We start from the raw sequence: 16730 nt of genomic DNA, 5'->3' as shown, positions 1-16730 counted from the left end.
CCTCTCCTCCCCCCCTCTCCTCCTCTCCTCCCCTCCTCTCCTCCTCTCCTCTCCTCCTCTCCCCTCCTCCTCTCCTCCTCAATGTTCAGTGTCAGACTCTCGATGAGTTTCCCCCTGAAACAAAAGAGGTTTTTTTTCAGAGAAGCAGAGTGTCGTTTATCTGTTGAGTTTGATGTGGAGGAGGTGCCATGTTTCATATTTCAGGTTTCACGTTTCAGAGCGTTTAAAACACAGGACGGACGAGACAGTGAAACATCTGCAGCTCAGAGTCTCACAAATGTGTGGGACAACGATTTAAATATTTAGGAATTTGATGAATAATCTTTGTGCAGATGTTAAAGCCGCACCACGGAAATCACAATAAGAGAATTAACAACTATTGGTTCCGCGATGTTTGTGTTTGTTCCTTTTTTGGACCAAAATTGAGGAACTGTGCGCCCGATTTTGAGATTAAACACTGAATGTGAAAATGATGATTTATTTTTAATCACAAAAACAATGGACATAAGACAGTTATCCAATCAGAAAGCAGCATGAGCCTCACATGACTCCAAACAGGAAGTGATCATGACTCTGGCTCCAGTTCACTTTACATAAAAAAAAGCCCCGCCCTAATATTTGGTTTGTAATTGGTGGAGGCTCTCTGATCTGGAGGCGTGTCCTTATCACTGCAGGTCAGGTTTAATTCAGAAATCACACATGAAATCACCTTAACGAGCCGCTAATGCTAAAGTAACACTGTGAAATATTAGTCTCTGAATGTACGTCATTGTAAATAAGAAGTTCTGTAGTAATATATGACGGGGCGTTTGCTGTTGTGGTTGTGTTTCCTGGTGGAGACGCTGTGAGACGCCGTTTGTTTTGTTTTTTGTTTTTTGTGTTTTGAACGAATGCTACATCTTTCCTGGGCTAATAAAGCGCTAGGTAACATCCAAAGAAACTGATTTTTGGCCAGTTTTTTCCCATACAGCTGCGTACACAGATTGATTCTTACTTTGTACCTCTTTTAAATCCGATTACTCCATTTTCTGAACCACCCAAACCGCTCTTTTCTCTGCTGTGTAACAGGGACGCAACGATAAACAAATATTCTGTTTATCGCGATAAAAGCGTCGACAATAATCATTCGTGGGACATTTTATATAATTGTGATAATCTGCAATAAAGATAATCGCCCAAATATCGCCTAAAAATGACTTATCCACAGGGGAGTCAACAGGAGGGACAAAGGGGTCTGTTGTCCAGGGCCCCAGGGTCTTAGGGGGCCCAGAATTGGACTTTCTTCCTTTTAATTTGAAATACGGGGGGGCCCATGTGAGACATATCGCCCCGGGGCCCCCCAAATTTCTGGCAACGGCCCTGCTCATCCATAATATTCTCTGTTTTAAAGTTATAATTATTCATATCCATAACAACTTTAATCATTAGCGTGATATAATCGTTAATCGCAGTTATTTCGGCCGTGATAATCGTCACACAAAGTTTCGATATCCACGCGCTAACGTCAGAAACAGGTTTATATGTAACGCCACGCGGGAGAGAAGCTTTGACCGTTTTCTCGTAGTTTAGCTTCATTTGAGAGGCAGTTTCTCCAATTATTTACTGTGCAGTTCACATCTAGTTAAGTCTGAATAAAACATTTGTTTATGGCGCGGACAAAAGGTTAGCCGTCATCTCCGTTAGCCGCCCGCGTTCTACCTTAAACCCTCTTTTGTGGCTGAAATCGCTGCTTTACTATTTGTGTTTTCTCGTGTTTCTCGCTGGTCGCAGACTGAGCTCCTTCTCGTCTTTTTTTCACCCCGGGAGCTTCGCGATTGTGCCCGAGTACGAAGAAGAAGTCTTGTTGTTTTTCAATCTGGTTTATTACGGCGCTGTTGGGACACATAACCCAGGGTGATCAGGTTTGGAGTGAACAAAATGGCGTGGGGGCGCTGGTGGGCGGGAGCACGGAAAATCCATTTGCTGATGGTGTTGGACAAATTGGCCATGTGGTCGGACCAGAAAGAACAATCACTTTTCATTGTGACGACTGTGGATCCAGAGCCAAAGTGGAACCGTTTAGACTCGAGGTTCTGTTAATGATAAAACTAAAGTGACATGGAGTCCCCCACAGCAACTTTGTTTACATAATTGTGTCTTTAATTTATTTATTATTTATTCCTTTCTTCCTCCTCTCCTCTGTCTCTCCTCTTCCTCTCCTCTTTCTCTCCTCTTTCTCTCCTCTTTGCCTCTCCCCCACATTTCCACATCCCTTCCTCCACCTCTCCTCTCCTCTCCTCCTCAACTCTCCTCCTCTTTCTCTCCTCTTCTGCTCCTCTTCTCTTCTCCCCACATTTCCTCTTCCTTTCTTCCGCCTCTCTCCTCCTCCTCCTCTTTCTCTCCTCTTCCTCTCCTGTTTTTATTTTTTATTTATTTACTATTTCTTCCTTTCTTCCTCCTCTCTTCTTTCTCTCCTCTTCTCCTCTCCCCCACATTTCCTCTTTCCTCTGCTTCTCTTCCTCTTCCTCATCTTTTTTCCTCTTCCTCGCCTCTATTTTTATTTATTTATTGTTTCCTCCTCTCCTTTTCTCCTCTCCCCCACATTTCCTCTCCTCCTCTTCCTCTCCTCCTCTCTTCTTCCTCTCATCCACCTGTTCTTTTCTCCTCTCCCCCTCATTTCCTCTTTCTTTCCTCCTCCTTTCCTCTCCTTCTGTTCCCGGTGCTGGTGTTATATATGGAGGTGTATTATGTGGAGGTGTTATATCTGATGGTGGTGTATGATGTTGTGGTGTTATATCTGGTGGTGTATGATGTAGTGGTGTACGATGTGGTGGTGTATGATGTGGTGGTGTATTATGGTGGTGTATGATGTGGTGGTGTATTATGGTGGTGTATTATGGTGGTGTATGATGTGGTGGTGTATGATGTGGTGGTGTATTATGGTGGTGTATGATGTGGTGGTGTATGATGTGGTGGTGTATGATGTGGTGGTGTATTATGGTGGTGTATGATGTGGTGGTGTATGATGTGGTGGTGTATTGTGGTGGTGTTATATGTGGTGGTGTATTATGGTGGTGTATGATGTGGTGGTGTTATATGAGGTGGTGTTATATGTGGTGTATTATGGTGGTGTATGATGTGGTGGTGTATGATGTGGTGGTGTATTGTGGTGGTGTTATATGTGGTGGTGTATTATGGTGGTGTATGATGTGGTGGTGTATTATGGTGGTGTATGATGTGGTGGTGTATGATGTGGTGGTGTATTATGGTGGTGTATGATGTGGTGGTGTATGATATGATGTGGTGGTGTATTGTGGTGGTGTATGATATGATGTGGTGGTGTATTATGGTGGTGTATGATGTGGTGGTGTATGATGTGGTGGTGTATTGTGGTGGTGTATTGTGGTGGTGTATGATGTGGTGGTGTATGATGTGGTGGTGTATTGTGGTGGTGTTATATGTGGTGGTGTATTATGGTGGTGTATGATGTGGTGGTGTTATATGAGGTGGTGTTATATGTGGTGTATTATGGTGGTGTATAATGTGGTGGTGTATTATGGTGGTGTTATATGTGGTGGTGTATTATGGTGGTGTATTATGGTGGTGTATGATGTGGTGGTGTTATATGTGGTGGTGTATTATGGTGGTGTTATATGTGGTGGTGTATTATGGTGGTGTATGATGTGGTGGTGTTATATGTGGTGGTGTATTATGGTGGTGTATGATGTGGTGGTGTTATATGTGGTGGTGTATGATGTGGTGGTGTATGATGTGGTGGTGTATTATGGTGGTGTATGATGTGGTGGTGTATTGTGGTGGTGTTATATGTGGTGGTGTATTATGGTGGTGTATGATGTGGTGGTGTTATATGAGGTGGTGTTATATGTGGTGTATTATGGTGGTGTATGATGTGGTGGTGTATGATGTGGTGGTGTATTGTGGTGGTGTTATATGTGGTGGTGTATTATGGTGGTGTATGATGTGGTGGTGTATTATGGTGGTGTATGATGTGGTGGTGTATGATGTGGTGGTGTATTATGGTGGTGTATGATGTGGTGGTGTATGATATGATGTGGTGGTGTATTGTGGTGGTGTATGATATGATGTGGTGGTGTATTATGGTGGTGTATGATGTGGTGGTGTATGATGTGGTGGTGTATTGTGGTGGTGTATTGTGGTGGTGTATGATGTGGTGGTGTATGATGTGGTGGTGTATTGTGGTGGTGTTATATGTGGTGGTGTATTATGGTGGTGTATGATGTGGTGGTGTTATATGAGGTGGTGTTATATGTGGTGTATTATGGTGGTGTATAATGTGGTGGTGTATTATGGTGGTGTTATATGTGGTGGTGTATTATGGTGGTGTATTATGGTGGTGTATGATGTGGTGGTGTTATATGTGGTGGTGTATTATGGTGGTGTTATATGTGGTGGTGTATTATGGTGGTGTATGATGTGGTGGTGTTATATGTGGTGGTGTATTATGGTGGTGTATGATGTGGTGGTGTTATATGTGGTGGTGTATTATGGTGGTGTATGATGTGGTGGTGTTATATGTGGTGGTGTATTATGGTGGTGTATGTTATGGACCAAACAGCAGACACAAGAGTCAAACGGGTTGTAAAATGTGAAATATTTTTATTAAGTTCATTTTAATTTACTTTAAAATGCCAAACCTCCACCTGAGCCAAAAACAAAGACCTGAAGAGTCGACAAACAGAACCAAAAGTACGCGGCGCTGGGCCGACCCCGTACGGCGCCACGCGAGCCGCCGCCGACACCACTAACCTCACGAAAACGCTCCCAAACAAATTAAAACGCTGCCAAACTAACTGTACGAAACAAAAGGCGAAAACAGGATGCTCGGACTCACCAGGTCAAACACAAGAGGCTAACGGCAGCTAACAGACGCCACGCAGACGGCGAGTTTACAGAGCGACCAGCCACGCCACGCAGACGATGAGTAGGGGAGGAGGGACAAAGGGGACAAAGGGGTCTCTTGTCCGGGGCCCCAGGGTCTTAGGGGGCCCAGAATTGGACTCACTTCCTGTTAATTTGAATTACAGGGGGCCCATGTGAGGCTTATTGCCCCGGGGTCCCCAAATTTGAGTCGACTGCCCTGTTCATCCATAATATTCTCTGTTTTAAAGTTATAATTATTCATATCCATAACAACTTTAATCATTATGGTGATATAATCGTTAATCGCAATTATTTTGGCCGTGATAATCGTCACACAAAGTTTCAGTATCGTCCAAAGTCTGCTGTGTACGGGTTTAAATATAAAACGTCACACGAACGAACAGGCACCGCGCAGACGGAGAGTTTACAGAGCGACACAACAACACGAGCAAATACAAAAAAAATAAATAAAAATACACAACAGATACAAAGAGGCACCAGCACCTGACTGTGTGTTATGGTCCGTCACATCACATGGACTCTGAAGTGTGTGTGTGCGTCTGAAGTGTGTGTGTGTGCGTCTGAAGTGTGTGTGTGTGCGTCTGAAGTGTGTGTGTGTGCGTCTGAAGTGTGTGTGTGCGTCTGAAGTGTGTGTGTGTGCGTCTGAAGTGTGTGTGTGCGTCTGAAGTGTGTGTGTGCGTCTGAAGTGTGTGTGTGTGCGTCTGAAGTGTGTGTGTGCGTCTGAAGTGTGTGTGTGTGCGTCTGAAGTGTGTGTGTGTGCGTCTGAAGTGTGTGTGTGTGCGTCTGAAGTGTGTGTGTGCGTCTGAAGTGTGTGTGTGTGCGTCTGAAGTGTGTGTGTGCGTCTGAAGTGTGTGTGTGCGTCTGAAGTGTGTGTGTGCGTCTGAAGTGTGTGTGTGCGTCTGAAGTGTGTGTGTGTGCGTCTGAAGTGTGTGTGTGCGTCTGAAGTGTGTGTGTGCGTCTGAAGTGTGTGTGCGTGCGGTCTGAAGTGTGTGTGTGCGTCTGAAGTGTGTGTGTGTGCGTCTGAAGTGTGTGTGTGTGCGTCTGAAGTGTGTGTGTGTGCGTCTGAAGTGTGTGTGTGCGTCTGAAGTGTGTGTGTGTGCGTCTGAAGTGTGTGTGTGCGTCTGAAGTGTGTGTGTGCGTCTGAAGTGTGTGTGTGTGCGTCTGAAGTGTGTGTGTGCGTCTGAAGTGTGTGTGTGTGCGTCTGAAGTGTGTGTGTGTGCGTCTGAAGTGTGTGTGTGTGCGTCTGAAGTGTGTGTGTGCGTCTGAAGTGTGTGTGTGTGCGTCTGAAGTGTGTGTGTGCGTCTGAAGTGTGTGTGTGCGTCTGAAGTGTGTGTGTGTGCGTCTGAAGTGTGTGTGTGCGTCTGAAGTGTGTGTGTGACAGTTAAATGACACTGGGAGCCTCCAGCCTCAGGCCAAACTGCTCAGGTCCATGTGGGTTTGTCCAGGTGCGTCTCTGTTGTGTTAAATGTGTTTTATTCTTTTATATGTGTGTGTGTGTGTGTGTGTGTGTGTGCGTTTGTCCAGGTGTTCATCTCTGTTGTGTTAAATGTGTTTTATTCTTTTATATTTTCAAACCCTCATGATCTGCGGGAGAAGAACGACTCAATTTTGTTACTTACAGTTGAAACCAGAACTTTACAAACACCATATAAAAAGACACATGTTTTTTTTTTTCTCAGTGTCTGACATGAAATCAGACTCTATTTGCGAAATGCCAGAATAATGAGAAAAGGATTTTTTTTAAGACAGTTTTTCATCACTTTCTTCAAAGATTAATATGCCTTTAAACATTTGGGAAAACGAGAGGATGATGTCATGTCTTTAGGTGCTTCTGATTGGTTTATCGACAACATTTGAGTTAATTAGAGACAAACCTGTGGATGTATGTGAAGACACACCTGAAACACACTGCTTCTTTGTGTTACATCACGAGAAAGTCAAAAGTAATCAGCCGAGAAAGGACACTCTGCAGGAAGAAGCCATTACTCCGAAAGAAACATTAAAAAAAGACAAATTACAGTTTGCAAATCCACACAGGGACAAAGAGCTTCACTTTGGAGACGTGTCCTGTGGTCTGAAGAAACTAAAATTAAACTGTTTGGCCAAAATGAGCATTGTTATGTTTGGAGGAAAAAGGAGGAAGCCTGCAAACCTGAGAACCTCATCCTAACTGTGAAATACAGGGGTGCCAGCATCATGTCGTGGGTTTGTTTTGCTGCAGGAGCGACTGGTGCACGTCACAAAATAGATGCATCGTGAGGAAAGAGCATCATGTGGAAAATACTGAAGCAACATCTTAAGACTTCAGCCAGGAAGTTAAAGCTTGGGCGCAAATGGGTCTTCCAAATGGACAGTGACCTGAAGCGTACTGTCAAAATGGTTACAAAGTGGCTAAAGGATAACAAAGTCGATGTTCCACAAAAGACCTGATCTCAGTCCCGTTGAAAATGTATGAACAGACCTGAAGACGGCCACAAACTTGACTCAGTTACACCAGTTCTGTCAGGAGGAACGGGACAAAGTTAAGCCAACTTCACAGTCACACAGTTTTAAAGCAATGGGACCAAATAATAATGAAATGTCATGAAAAAAGTTGTGAAAAAATATCTTTTAAAAAATAGAAATAATTTTGGTAATTCTAACTGACCTAAAACAGGAAAAGTTTAGTCTGATTTCATGTCAGACAGTGAGAAAAAAAAAGCATACGTGTCTTTTTTATATAGTGTATGTAAACAAAAAGAAGTGTATGTTCATTAAAGTGAACACACAGTTGTCTTTCTGGATGTAATGAAGTGATTTGATGATAATATTATTAACAGTTGTTTGTTGTGGCGCTAATGGGAGGCGTCGGTCTCAGTCCTGGCAGCGTCTCCAGGCACAGAGCGCCCGATGACATCACCACAGGCCCCCCCCACAGGACAACCGGAGAAAAGGGACGGGCCTCCGAGCTGACACGGGGCCGGTCTCTTCGGCGCGCGCTCAGAACGTTTTAGTCGGATGTTTTCCCGTGTCCCCGAAGGCCGTGGTGGGACCTGAAAGGGGAGAGCTGTGGGTTTGTTCAGAGAAGAGCAATTAGCCGCCGAAATGAAGCGTCTTTGTTGTGACTGAGACTCATTTATGGAACACAATCCCGCCGTCCAAGACTCTGACGGAGAACGACTCCCACACTCCGGAGACGCTGCCGTGTTGCGTAACAGCGGGGTCGTCACCTGCGTTACCATAGACGCAGCGTTACACCTGTTAGAGCTTTAATTTGATAGATTTTTCTCTTTAATTTAAGGTTCACTATGTACCAGGTCTGATGAAGAGTCGCTTGTTTATGCTTTGCCAAAAATGTTCCTCATAATGGCTTTGAATGCATCTATGTTGTGTCTTTATTGCTCAAAACTTTTATTGCTTGAAAAACTAGAGAGGGGTCATCTCTCCACAGATCTTACTTGACTGTCTCTATGGAGATAAGTTACACAAAACTGACTCTTGTAGCTTTAAGTCATGATGTGATGCTGTTCTTTCCTCAAAAACAGACCTGGAGTTGTGTTTTGTTTCATTCCCACATGTTTACGTAACACTTTATTATTAGTCTGTGCATCTCTGAATCTCAAAACGCTCTGTTCCACCTTGTGATGTCATGAAGTGGTTGTTTTTGGGTTTTTTTTTTCAAGTGAACATCTCCTTTTACCTTTAGTTCAGTAGTAGATCGGCAATTCCAGATTAGCTGAAATGATCCAAATGATTCTAGAAATGAAGGTGTGTGGAGTTTAAAAACACAGTGGAGCACTTCCTGTATCACCACACGATGACGTCACAAGGTGGAACAGAGTGTTTTCAGTTTGAGAGACGAACTCACGCGTAAATATTCCGGGTTTGCGAGTTAAACATGTGTGAATGAAACAAAAAAAAACCACAACTCCAGGTCTGTTTGCGATGAGGAAACAACATTACAACATAAATCAGAAAGTTTAAAGTTTAATCGTGAGAAAATATTGACAAAAGCGTCAGTTTGTGATCGTGTCCAGCCATAACTACACGATCCCGCCGTTTCTAATGTTTATTTAGTCCCATTTCACTGAGTCTAAACAGGTGAAATCAGCTCAGTGCCACAGTAGAAAGTATAAGCACAAGTTTAAACTCACAGAATGAATAAAGTGGTTTCGTTTGCCACAGATTGAAACATGGCTGCTGGTTTATATTCTTCAAAATGATTCATCTGAACCAGTGAGACATGTTCAATTGTTTAATGACAAAAACAAAAAAACAAAAAAAAAACAACTCCAGATCTGTTTGTGACGAGGAAACAGCATTAGAACAGATCAGAAAACAGCCTAAAATGGACCGTTTAATGCCATACTGTGGAATATTCCAGGCCAAACAGGTTGGACTTGGCCCTTCGTCTTATTCATTTATATTAAAGGGTGGCCCACGTGAGGCTTCTTGCTCCGGGCCCCCTAATTTCTGTGTCCGGCCCTGCTAGAAAGTGATTTAAATCCTCAGTTTACTTTGGTCTTTTCCTTAACTTCTCCTACTGATTTGAGCTTGCTTTTACAACAGATGCCCTTCCTGGTGCAGCATTCTTGACCAGTTATTGATCAGATTAGTTTATTTGTATTAGTCGATCACGAGGTTTACAAAGTTTTAATGTTGCGACGTCGTTTAATCGTCGCGAACAGAGACGGGAAGAACCGTGTTTGAAAAATACAATGAAACGAAAAGACATGAGGCCTTGATGGGATTGTTACAAAACTCACCTTCTGTTTTATTCACAAAGCTGCTGTGTTTGGAGATTATAAATAAACTAGACCAAAAAACACAACATTAATACGAGTACGAGTAATACCACTTCATGCAATAAGGAGTCAGGAACGTGCTGCCATAGAAACACAGTGCATAAACATGTACGTGCTGCCTCCTCCTTCACGCATTTTCTCGTCTGTTTTGGCTGTTTCTGCAAAGAGCTGGAAGCCACTCATTAAATATTTAGCTTGGAGGTCTGGAGGGTCCTTCAGGATTGATGGATCAATGAAAAAGCCTGGGCATGCAGCGATAAGTTCTTTATTTTAGCTCCTCACACATTTACTCGCCCGGGGCCATTAGCTTAGCCCAGCGCCGCAGAAATGTTCCAGTTACTTTTTATGCACACACAGAGCGCAGTGTTAATCATCCATCAGCGGGCCAAGGAGCGAGGGGTGCGTGACCCGCCGGCAGCGCTCTGTCACGGGCTCCCGTCGGCCGTGTTTACATCAGTTTGCTTTTTATCTTAAGGTTGTTTTTTTTTTTGTTTTTTTTTTTGAGTAACTTTGAGTATTTTTGTAGATTTTGTTAGCCATAACCATAGACTGTATATATAAATGGACATAGCTAACCTGCTAGCTGCCACGTTCTAAACAGGAAGTGAGCATGAGTGCGCATCGGGCTGCATCGATTCTGGCTTTAATTCACTTTCTATTGAAAAACTGTCGCCCCTCTTTCTGTAACTGCTGCTGTCAGACTCGTCATTTTGGTCTTAAAATGTTCGTATTAACCCGCTCTACACGATCCTGCCGTTTTTATTTCGCTATTGAGTTGATTGCAAACGAGGAAATGTGAATGAAGATTGACGAAGCAGATAGTAGGAAGCTGGGGCGGAGGCTGATGTGTTCGTACCGGTCGTGGAGAGCTGGGTCGGAGGCGGAGGCACAGGGTAGTTCCAAGGAGCGGGATCTGGCAAAAACGAGAAAAAAAACAGCTGAGTACTATGAACATAATCACGAAAACTAGACTGAGCCAAGCGGAACTGTACCACGGAGGATACACGGACGATCTGGCGGCATGTGTAGGAACCTCAGGCCATTTATACTCCCGCGGTTCAGGCTTGTTTGCTCATTGGCTGCAGGTGTGTAGTGGGTGGTGCCAGAGTCTCCGCCCAGCTCCAGGTAAAGACACAGAAGGGAGGAGGAAAGACGGCACAGGAACACAGAAATCTCGACAAACGTACAAAATCGTGTGCCTTCTTTCTCCGAGGTCGCTCTCAGGTTTGATGGGGCGTTACCTTCAACAACCCCGCTCCGGATTGGCTCTTTGGTTGCTATGATACTCGCGGTCGGAATTCCAAACATGAAACTCGGTAACAACACTTTACAGTCTATAAAAACACTACAGATCCTCACATCAGCTGCTGTTTTGACCTAACCCTCTATAATAATAAAAATAATATTAATAATGCATTGGATTGGACACAGAGTATTCTTCATTCAGTCCACACTCGCTGTAGCCAGAGCCGCCCCGGGGCAGACTGACTCTACTTTGCGCTTTGCCTTTCTTTTTTTTAAACTACAAAACATATAAAAGTATCCAAAAGAATTTTAAAAAGTGCCAGATTTGAGCAAAGTTGCGATGTTCCACGTGAAGTCTCTGACACGTCGACGTTGATACTGTTTATACTACTATTTGTACGCCAGATGCCCTTCCTGACGCGACTAGTGACCGGAGAAACAATGACAGTAATACACTCGGTTCATCTGTCACGACGTTGCCGATCATTATGTCCTGACATCTGCTAAAACCCTCTTAGATCATTGCGTTGTGTTATATAAAAACGTAGTGATTTATTATAGATTATTATTGTTGCGTAATCAGTTCAAGATGCATGTCCTTGTCTTTTCCGTCTGCGCATCGACAGAAACAGAAACACCTGAAGAAAGGAGGGAGGCCCATCGCTGCTTAAGGACGGGTTTGATTTCTGAACCAACAGAACACAATTTTATACCTAAATTTTGTGAAGTATTTGGAAATTACTGCAATACTTTGACTACTTGATACTACTTTTGCATATCCCCAAACTCTATTGTGATGTACATGTTTTTCCAGGTCGTTTTATGGTTCAAAAAATAGTTTCTGTAATAATCTTGGTTCCGTCTTCTCTTTCCAGACAGTAACTTTGTCCTGGGGAACGCACAGGTCCAGTCGCTGTACCCCATCGTCTACTGTTCAGACGGCTTCTGTGAGCTGACGGGATACGCCCGCGCCGAGCTCATGCAGAAGAGCAGCGCGTGTCACTTCCTGTACGGCCCCGAGACCAGCGACCGGCTCACGGCTCAGATCCAGGGGGCGCTAGACGAGAGGCGGGAGTTCAAGACTGAGCTGGTGTTCTATAAAAAGGAAGGTAAGCGAGCGCGTGACGTAAAGTGTCTTAAAGTGGCGGCTAAACAGTTAAACCAAACGGGTAAAGTGGGTGGGGTCAGGAGGGCTAAAGGGAGAGTGAGGGGTGGGGTCAGGAGGACTAAAGGGAGAGTGAGGGGTGGGGTCAGGAGGACTAAAGGGAGAGTGAGGGGTGGGGTCAGGAGGACTAAAGGGGAGAGAGTGGACAGAAATGTCTAAAGGGGAGAGCGACGGGTGGGGTCAGGAGGACTAAATGGGAGAGAGGGGACAGAAAGACTAAAGAGGAGAGTGACGGGTGGGGTCAGGAGGACTAAAGAGGAGAGTGGGGACAGAAGGACTAAAGGGGAGAGTGGGGACAGAAAGACTAAAGAGGAGAGTGACGGGTGGGGTCAGGAGGACTAAAGAGGAGAGTGGGGACAGAAGGACTAAAGGGGAGAGTGGGGACAGAAAGACTAAACGGGAGAGTGTGGGGTGGGGTCAGGAGGACTAAAGGGGAGAGAGGGGACAGAAAGACTAAAGAGGAGAGTGACGGGTGGGGTCAGGAGGACTAAAGATTTTGGCATCTGGACCAACACCTTTCCCTTCAGCCTCCGCCCCTGCAGGTGTGTCTGATTCACGCCTCTTTAAATGCAATGGCTGAGTTTAACCATAGGTGGCAGCACACATTCAGTTTTAGACTTTTTTTTCTCTTGCCACGCCACAAAACAAGCATAAATATAATAAAACAATCACGAGAATAGGTCAAAGAGGCACCAGCACATAACCGCAAATGAACCTATTTTGCACTAAAATGCCAAAAACTGAAGAAAGTGCTCTGTAGATTTGAGTTGAAAAAGTTGATTTATTGTTTAGTCACACTTAAATGTCCATATTTACTTATTTATTTTTGTGTTACGTAAAAAGTATAACATTTCACAGTATTAATACCACAGTTTGTTGTTGTTTTGTGCTTCCTAAACCTCTGTGCCGTGCTCCCTGCCCTCCGTAATGTCCTCACTTATCCACATCTCGAATGCTGTTTCCCAGAGTCCATCCAATCAGACGCAGCTTTCACGAGCAGCCAGGTGTGAATCCGACACGTTAGCACCGTGAGAAGAACACGGAGTCCCCCAAGAGCCACACAAAACCTCCGCTTAAATAACAAAACACAGCTTTGATCAAGTCAGTGACGTGTCGGCCTGTGGTGACGGGGGCTCCTTGGATGTTAATGTGATCAGTATTGGCTTCACTGTGTTCTTAAAGTGACGGCTTAGACGACTCATTCTACTAAAACACAGCTCATATCGTTATATTGAACATTTTACGGAACATTTTATAGTGTCTTCCTCATTTTTTAGCTTTAAATTTGCACTTCCTGGTTGGAAATCATGACCGAGTTGCGTTAAACTCAATATATCCTAATTTTGGACTCTAATAAATATTTAAATAACATCACTGACTGAAATAATCTACACCTATTTTATTGTTATGTTATATTTAACGTTTTAGAAGTTAGCATTAGCATTAGCATTGACATATCAGACATATCTTTGTAAACATAGAAGTGTCCTCCAGTGAAGTTGTCCTCGTATTTGTCCTCGTTAATATGTGAGTGACGTCCACCTGCAACTCCCTTTCCACTGCCTGACCCTAACCCCCTAACTCCTAACCTCCTAGCCCCTAACCCCCTAACTCCTAACCTCCTAGCCCCTAACCCCCTAACTCCTAACCTCCTAGCCCCTAACCCCCTAACTCCTAACTCCTAACCTCCTAGCCCCTAACTCCTAACTCCAACCCCTAACCCTCTAACCCTTTAACCCTCTAATCCATTAACTCTATCTCACCCATAGCTCCTTTCCACTGCCTGACCCTAACCTTAATCTCTGACCTCTGACCCTAGCTCACCCGCAGCTCCCTGTCGACTGATCTGTCAGGATGTATTGATTTTAGCGTGACTCTGCACAACCCTCATAAACACTTCATTACAGAGATGCTTGGGGCCGACTGTCCCTCTGAGCGTGAATGGCCGATCTGTGATGTCATCAGTGTGATGTCATCAGTGTGATGTCATCAGTGTGATGTCATCAGTGTTGGTTAAATCAATTCCCACGTTCAGCTCTAAGTGGCAATTTTGGGCTTTATTGAATTGAATTGGCACTGTCTATTTATTTACTCTCTATTTCCTGGAAGTTTTAACTTTTTCTCTGATAATATCTTCTTGATTGATGTACAGCTAGCATCTGTCCAAATAAAGTAAACATTAGAGAGTCTGAAAATCTGTCACTATAAAGAAGAGAACCTGACACAAAAATATACTCTACTCTACTCTACTCTGCTGTACTCTACTGTACTCTGCTGTACTCTGCTGTACTCTACTCTACTCTGCTGTACTCTACTCTGTTCTACTCCGCTCTACTCTACTCCACTCTACTGTGCTGTACTCTACTTTACTCCACTCCACTCCACTCTACTCTACTCTACTCTGCTCTGTTCCACTCTACTCCGCTGTACTCTACTCTACTCTACTCTACTCCGCTCTGCTCTACTCTACACTACTCAGTACTACTATCCCTACAGCTTAAGGTGCCCATCACCATCAACAAACAGTAAATACATGTAATAATCTATCATATAAATTCCATCTTTAAAGCAAAACACTAAACATAAAAACACACACATTTTGCCTCATTCTCTCTTTTCTTTTCCACAGAACTAAAGACGTTTCCACGTTTGGTGTTATGACCACGTCTCTGTTTGTACACATCACATTATGAAGATACTTGGCTTTTAATGATTGTCTCAGTGCAAACATGGGCTGTAATGAAATAAAGATAAGACGTGCAGTATACGCCGACACTCGTACAGTCTCAGTGTGCTGCTTCTGGGCTGGTGGACAGTGGACATTCAGTACGTCCTGCTGCTGTTTACCCTCGTGTTCCACTGTTACATGGACCAGTCCCGCTTCATTATGTCCTATTCTGTTTGTGCAGGGCCAGTAGTCCTTCGATTGGCTCATTTAAATGCATTATTTACACACACAATGCACTCTGGGAAATTAGAAATGCAGTGTGAGCAACAATGGGAACCCTGAGATTTGTGAGGAGTTCAGAGGTCACCGGTGGAGCTATAAATCCCAAGAATACGACAAAATAAGGAATTGGCTCCTGTGGGGAAGATGGGAATGTGGTGAAGGAGGCAGAGACTCAGGAAAAATCTCATTCCCAGTTAGATTGGAAAACCGCTGCTCCGCTATTCCAATCTGTTTAATTTTGAGGAAGTCTCTTTAACAGAAGTGTTTAAAATAAAACTATAAATACTTAAATATTGAAACGAAATGGACAAAGACAAACAAAAAAAAGACCTTAACCCTGTTCTCCCCATCCGCATGGTCTGGCCCACGACCTGGTCCAGCACACGACCTCACCCCTCGACACGGACCGGCCTATGTCCTCACCCCTCCACATGGTCCAACCCATCACCTCCACTTAAGACTTCCAAAATGGCCGACACTGGGCACGCCCCTCTTTGTCTGGACCATGTGGAGACTCAGATTAGCGGGAAAGTGGATGTATTTAACTGAATTATGTAACTGAAACGAATAGACTTAACCAAATAAAATATACTGGGACAAGGGCCCACTTTGTCCCAGCTACAAACCCTAAGAATACGACAAAATAAGACAAAATATAGCACAATTGGGTCACAAAGTAATTCAAGGTGCTTTACAGAATAAAAACGACATTAAACAGACATAAAAATGACAATACAACAATAGCTAGACTTGTCCACAAAACGTCGTCTACAAAAGTTTCAGTTTTTGGCAAATTTATATTCACAAATGATGAGAATTAAAAATCTTTCATGATTTCTCAGTTCTATTAAATCCAATGAGTATTTACACAGTTTTATCTCTATTTACTCCGTGGAATTCAATTACTGTTACTGTTCCGACTTTTTCATTTCCAATTACCTTCAATTCAATGTTTTTTCTGTCGCACATTTAAAAAAAAACTTCAGCTGATCAAAGAGCTTCACATAAAAGTCAAGACAAAACCGTAAACATACAGATACCGAATAGTACGAGTGTTCGGACGCAAAGTGGCTCCTATTTCCTTCAAACACAGAGGGAGCGCCAACAGTGTTATGTAACTATTCTTCACATAACGACTGAACAGCTTTGTCTAAAAAGTTCAAACATTATCAGACGTTCTAGGCCAAAATCAGGCTGTAAATCTCATAATCTCGCTCGTTTTATTTAAAGGCCCAACCAGGATATCGCCTGAACCACGTTTTCCAGTATCGGAGCACGGAAGTCAATCGATGTGTTTTTATACCAATATGTCTCAGTTTTCGTCATGTTCCCAGGGGTCAAACAACAACAACACAATTAGAACAACGTTAGAACAGGAGCGTGAGGCCGTGTCTGCACTATCACCTACAGGGGGCAGCGTTTACGGACCCCTGTAGGTGACGGTGTGAGTATTTTTAGCTGCATCCGGACGACCAGGAGTTGAAAATATAGCGCACTCAAAATTTCCCACGATGCATCTTGGAACGTAGTGTCCAGCGCTGGTCACTAGGGGTCAGTATAGCTCACAATACATCGCGAAAGTCGGAAAAACAACAACAACAACAACGCGGCGGCAGGTGTTTAACTGGACACAACGCGACTGGTTTATCTCACGGTTGATCCTTAATATGAAGAAAATATTTTT

The 16730-nt window shown here is 43.7% G+C and overlaps 1 protein-coding gene across 1 annotated transcript in view; it reads left to right on the top strand.

Moving 5' to 3' along the window:
• kcnh3 (potassium voltage-gated channel, subfamily H (eag-related), member 3) overlaps positions 1–16730 on the top strand; it is a 161787-nt gene that overhangs the window by 99716 nt on the left and 45341 nt on the right. Inside the window, exon 2 of the mRNA XM_033987198.2 lies at positions 11807–12040. Coding sequence (XP_033843089.2) covers positions 11911–12040 — 130 coding nt within the window. The 5' untranslated portion in view covers positions 11807–11910. The remainder of the gene's footprint in view (positions 1–11806; positions 12041–16730) is intronic.

This window comes from Periophthalmus magnuspinnatus, chromosome 21, assembly GCF_009829125.3.
Source record: "Periophthalmus magnuspinnatus isolate fPerMag1 chromosome 21, fPerMag1.2.pri, whole genome shotgun sequence".
NCBI lineage: Eukaryota > Metazoa > Chordata > Actinopteri > Gobiiformes > Gobiidae > Periophthalmus > Periophthalmus magnuspinnatus.
Note: the sequence above shows the minus strand (reverse complement) of the source record. Positions and strands in the feature narration are given on the sequence as shown.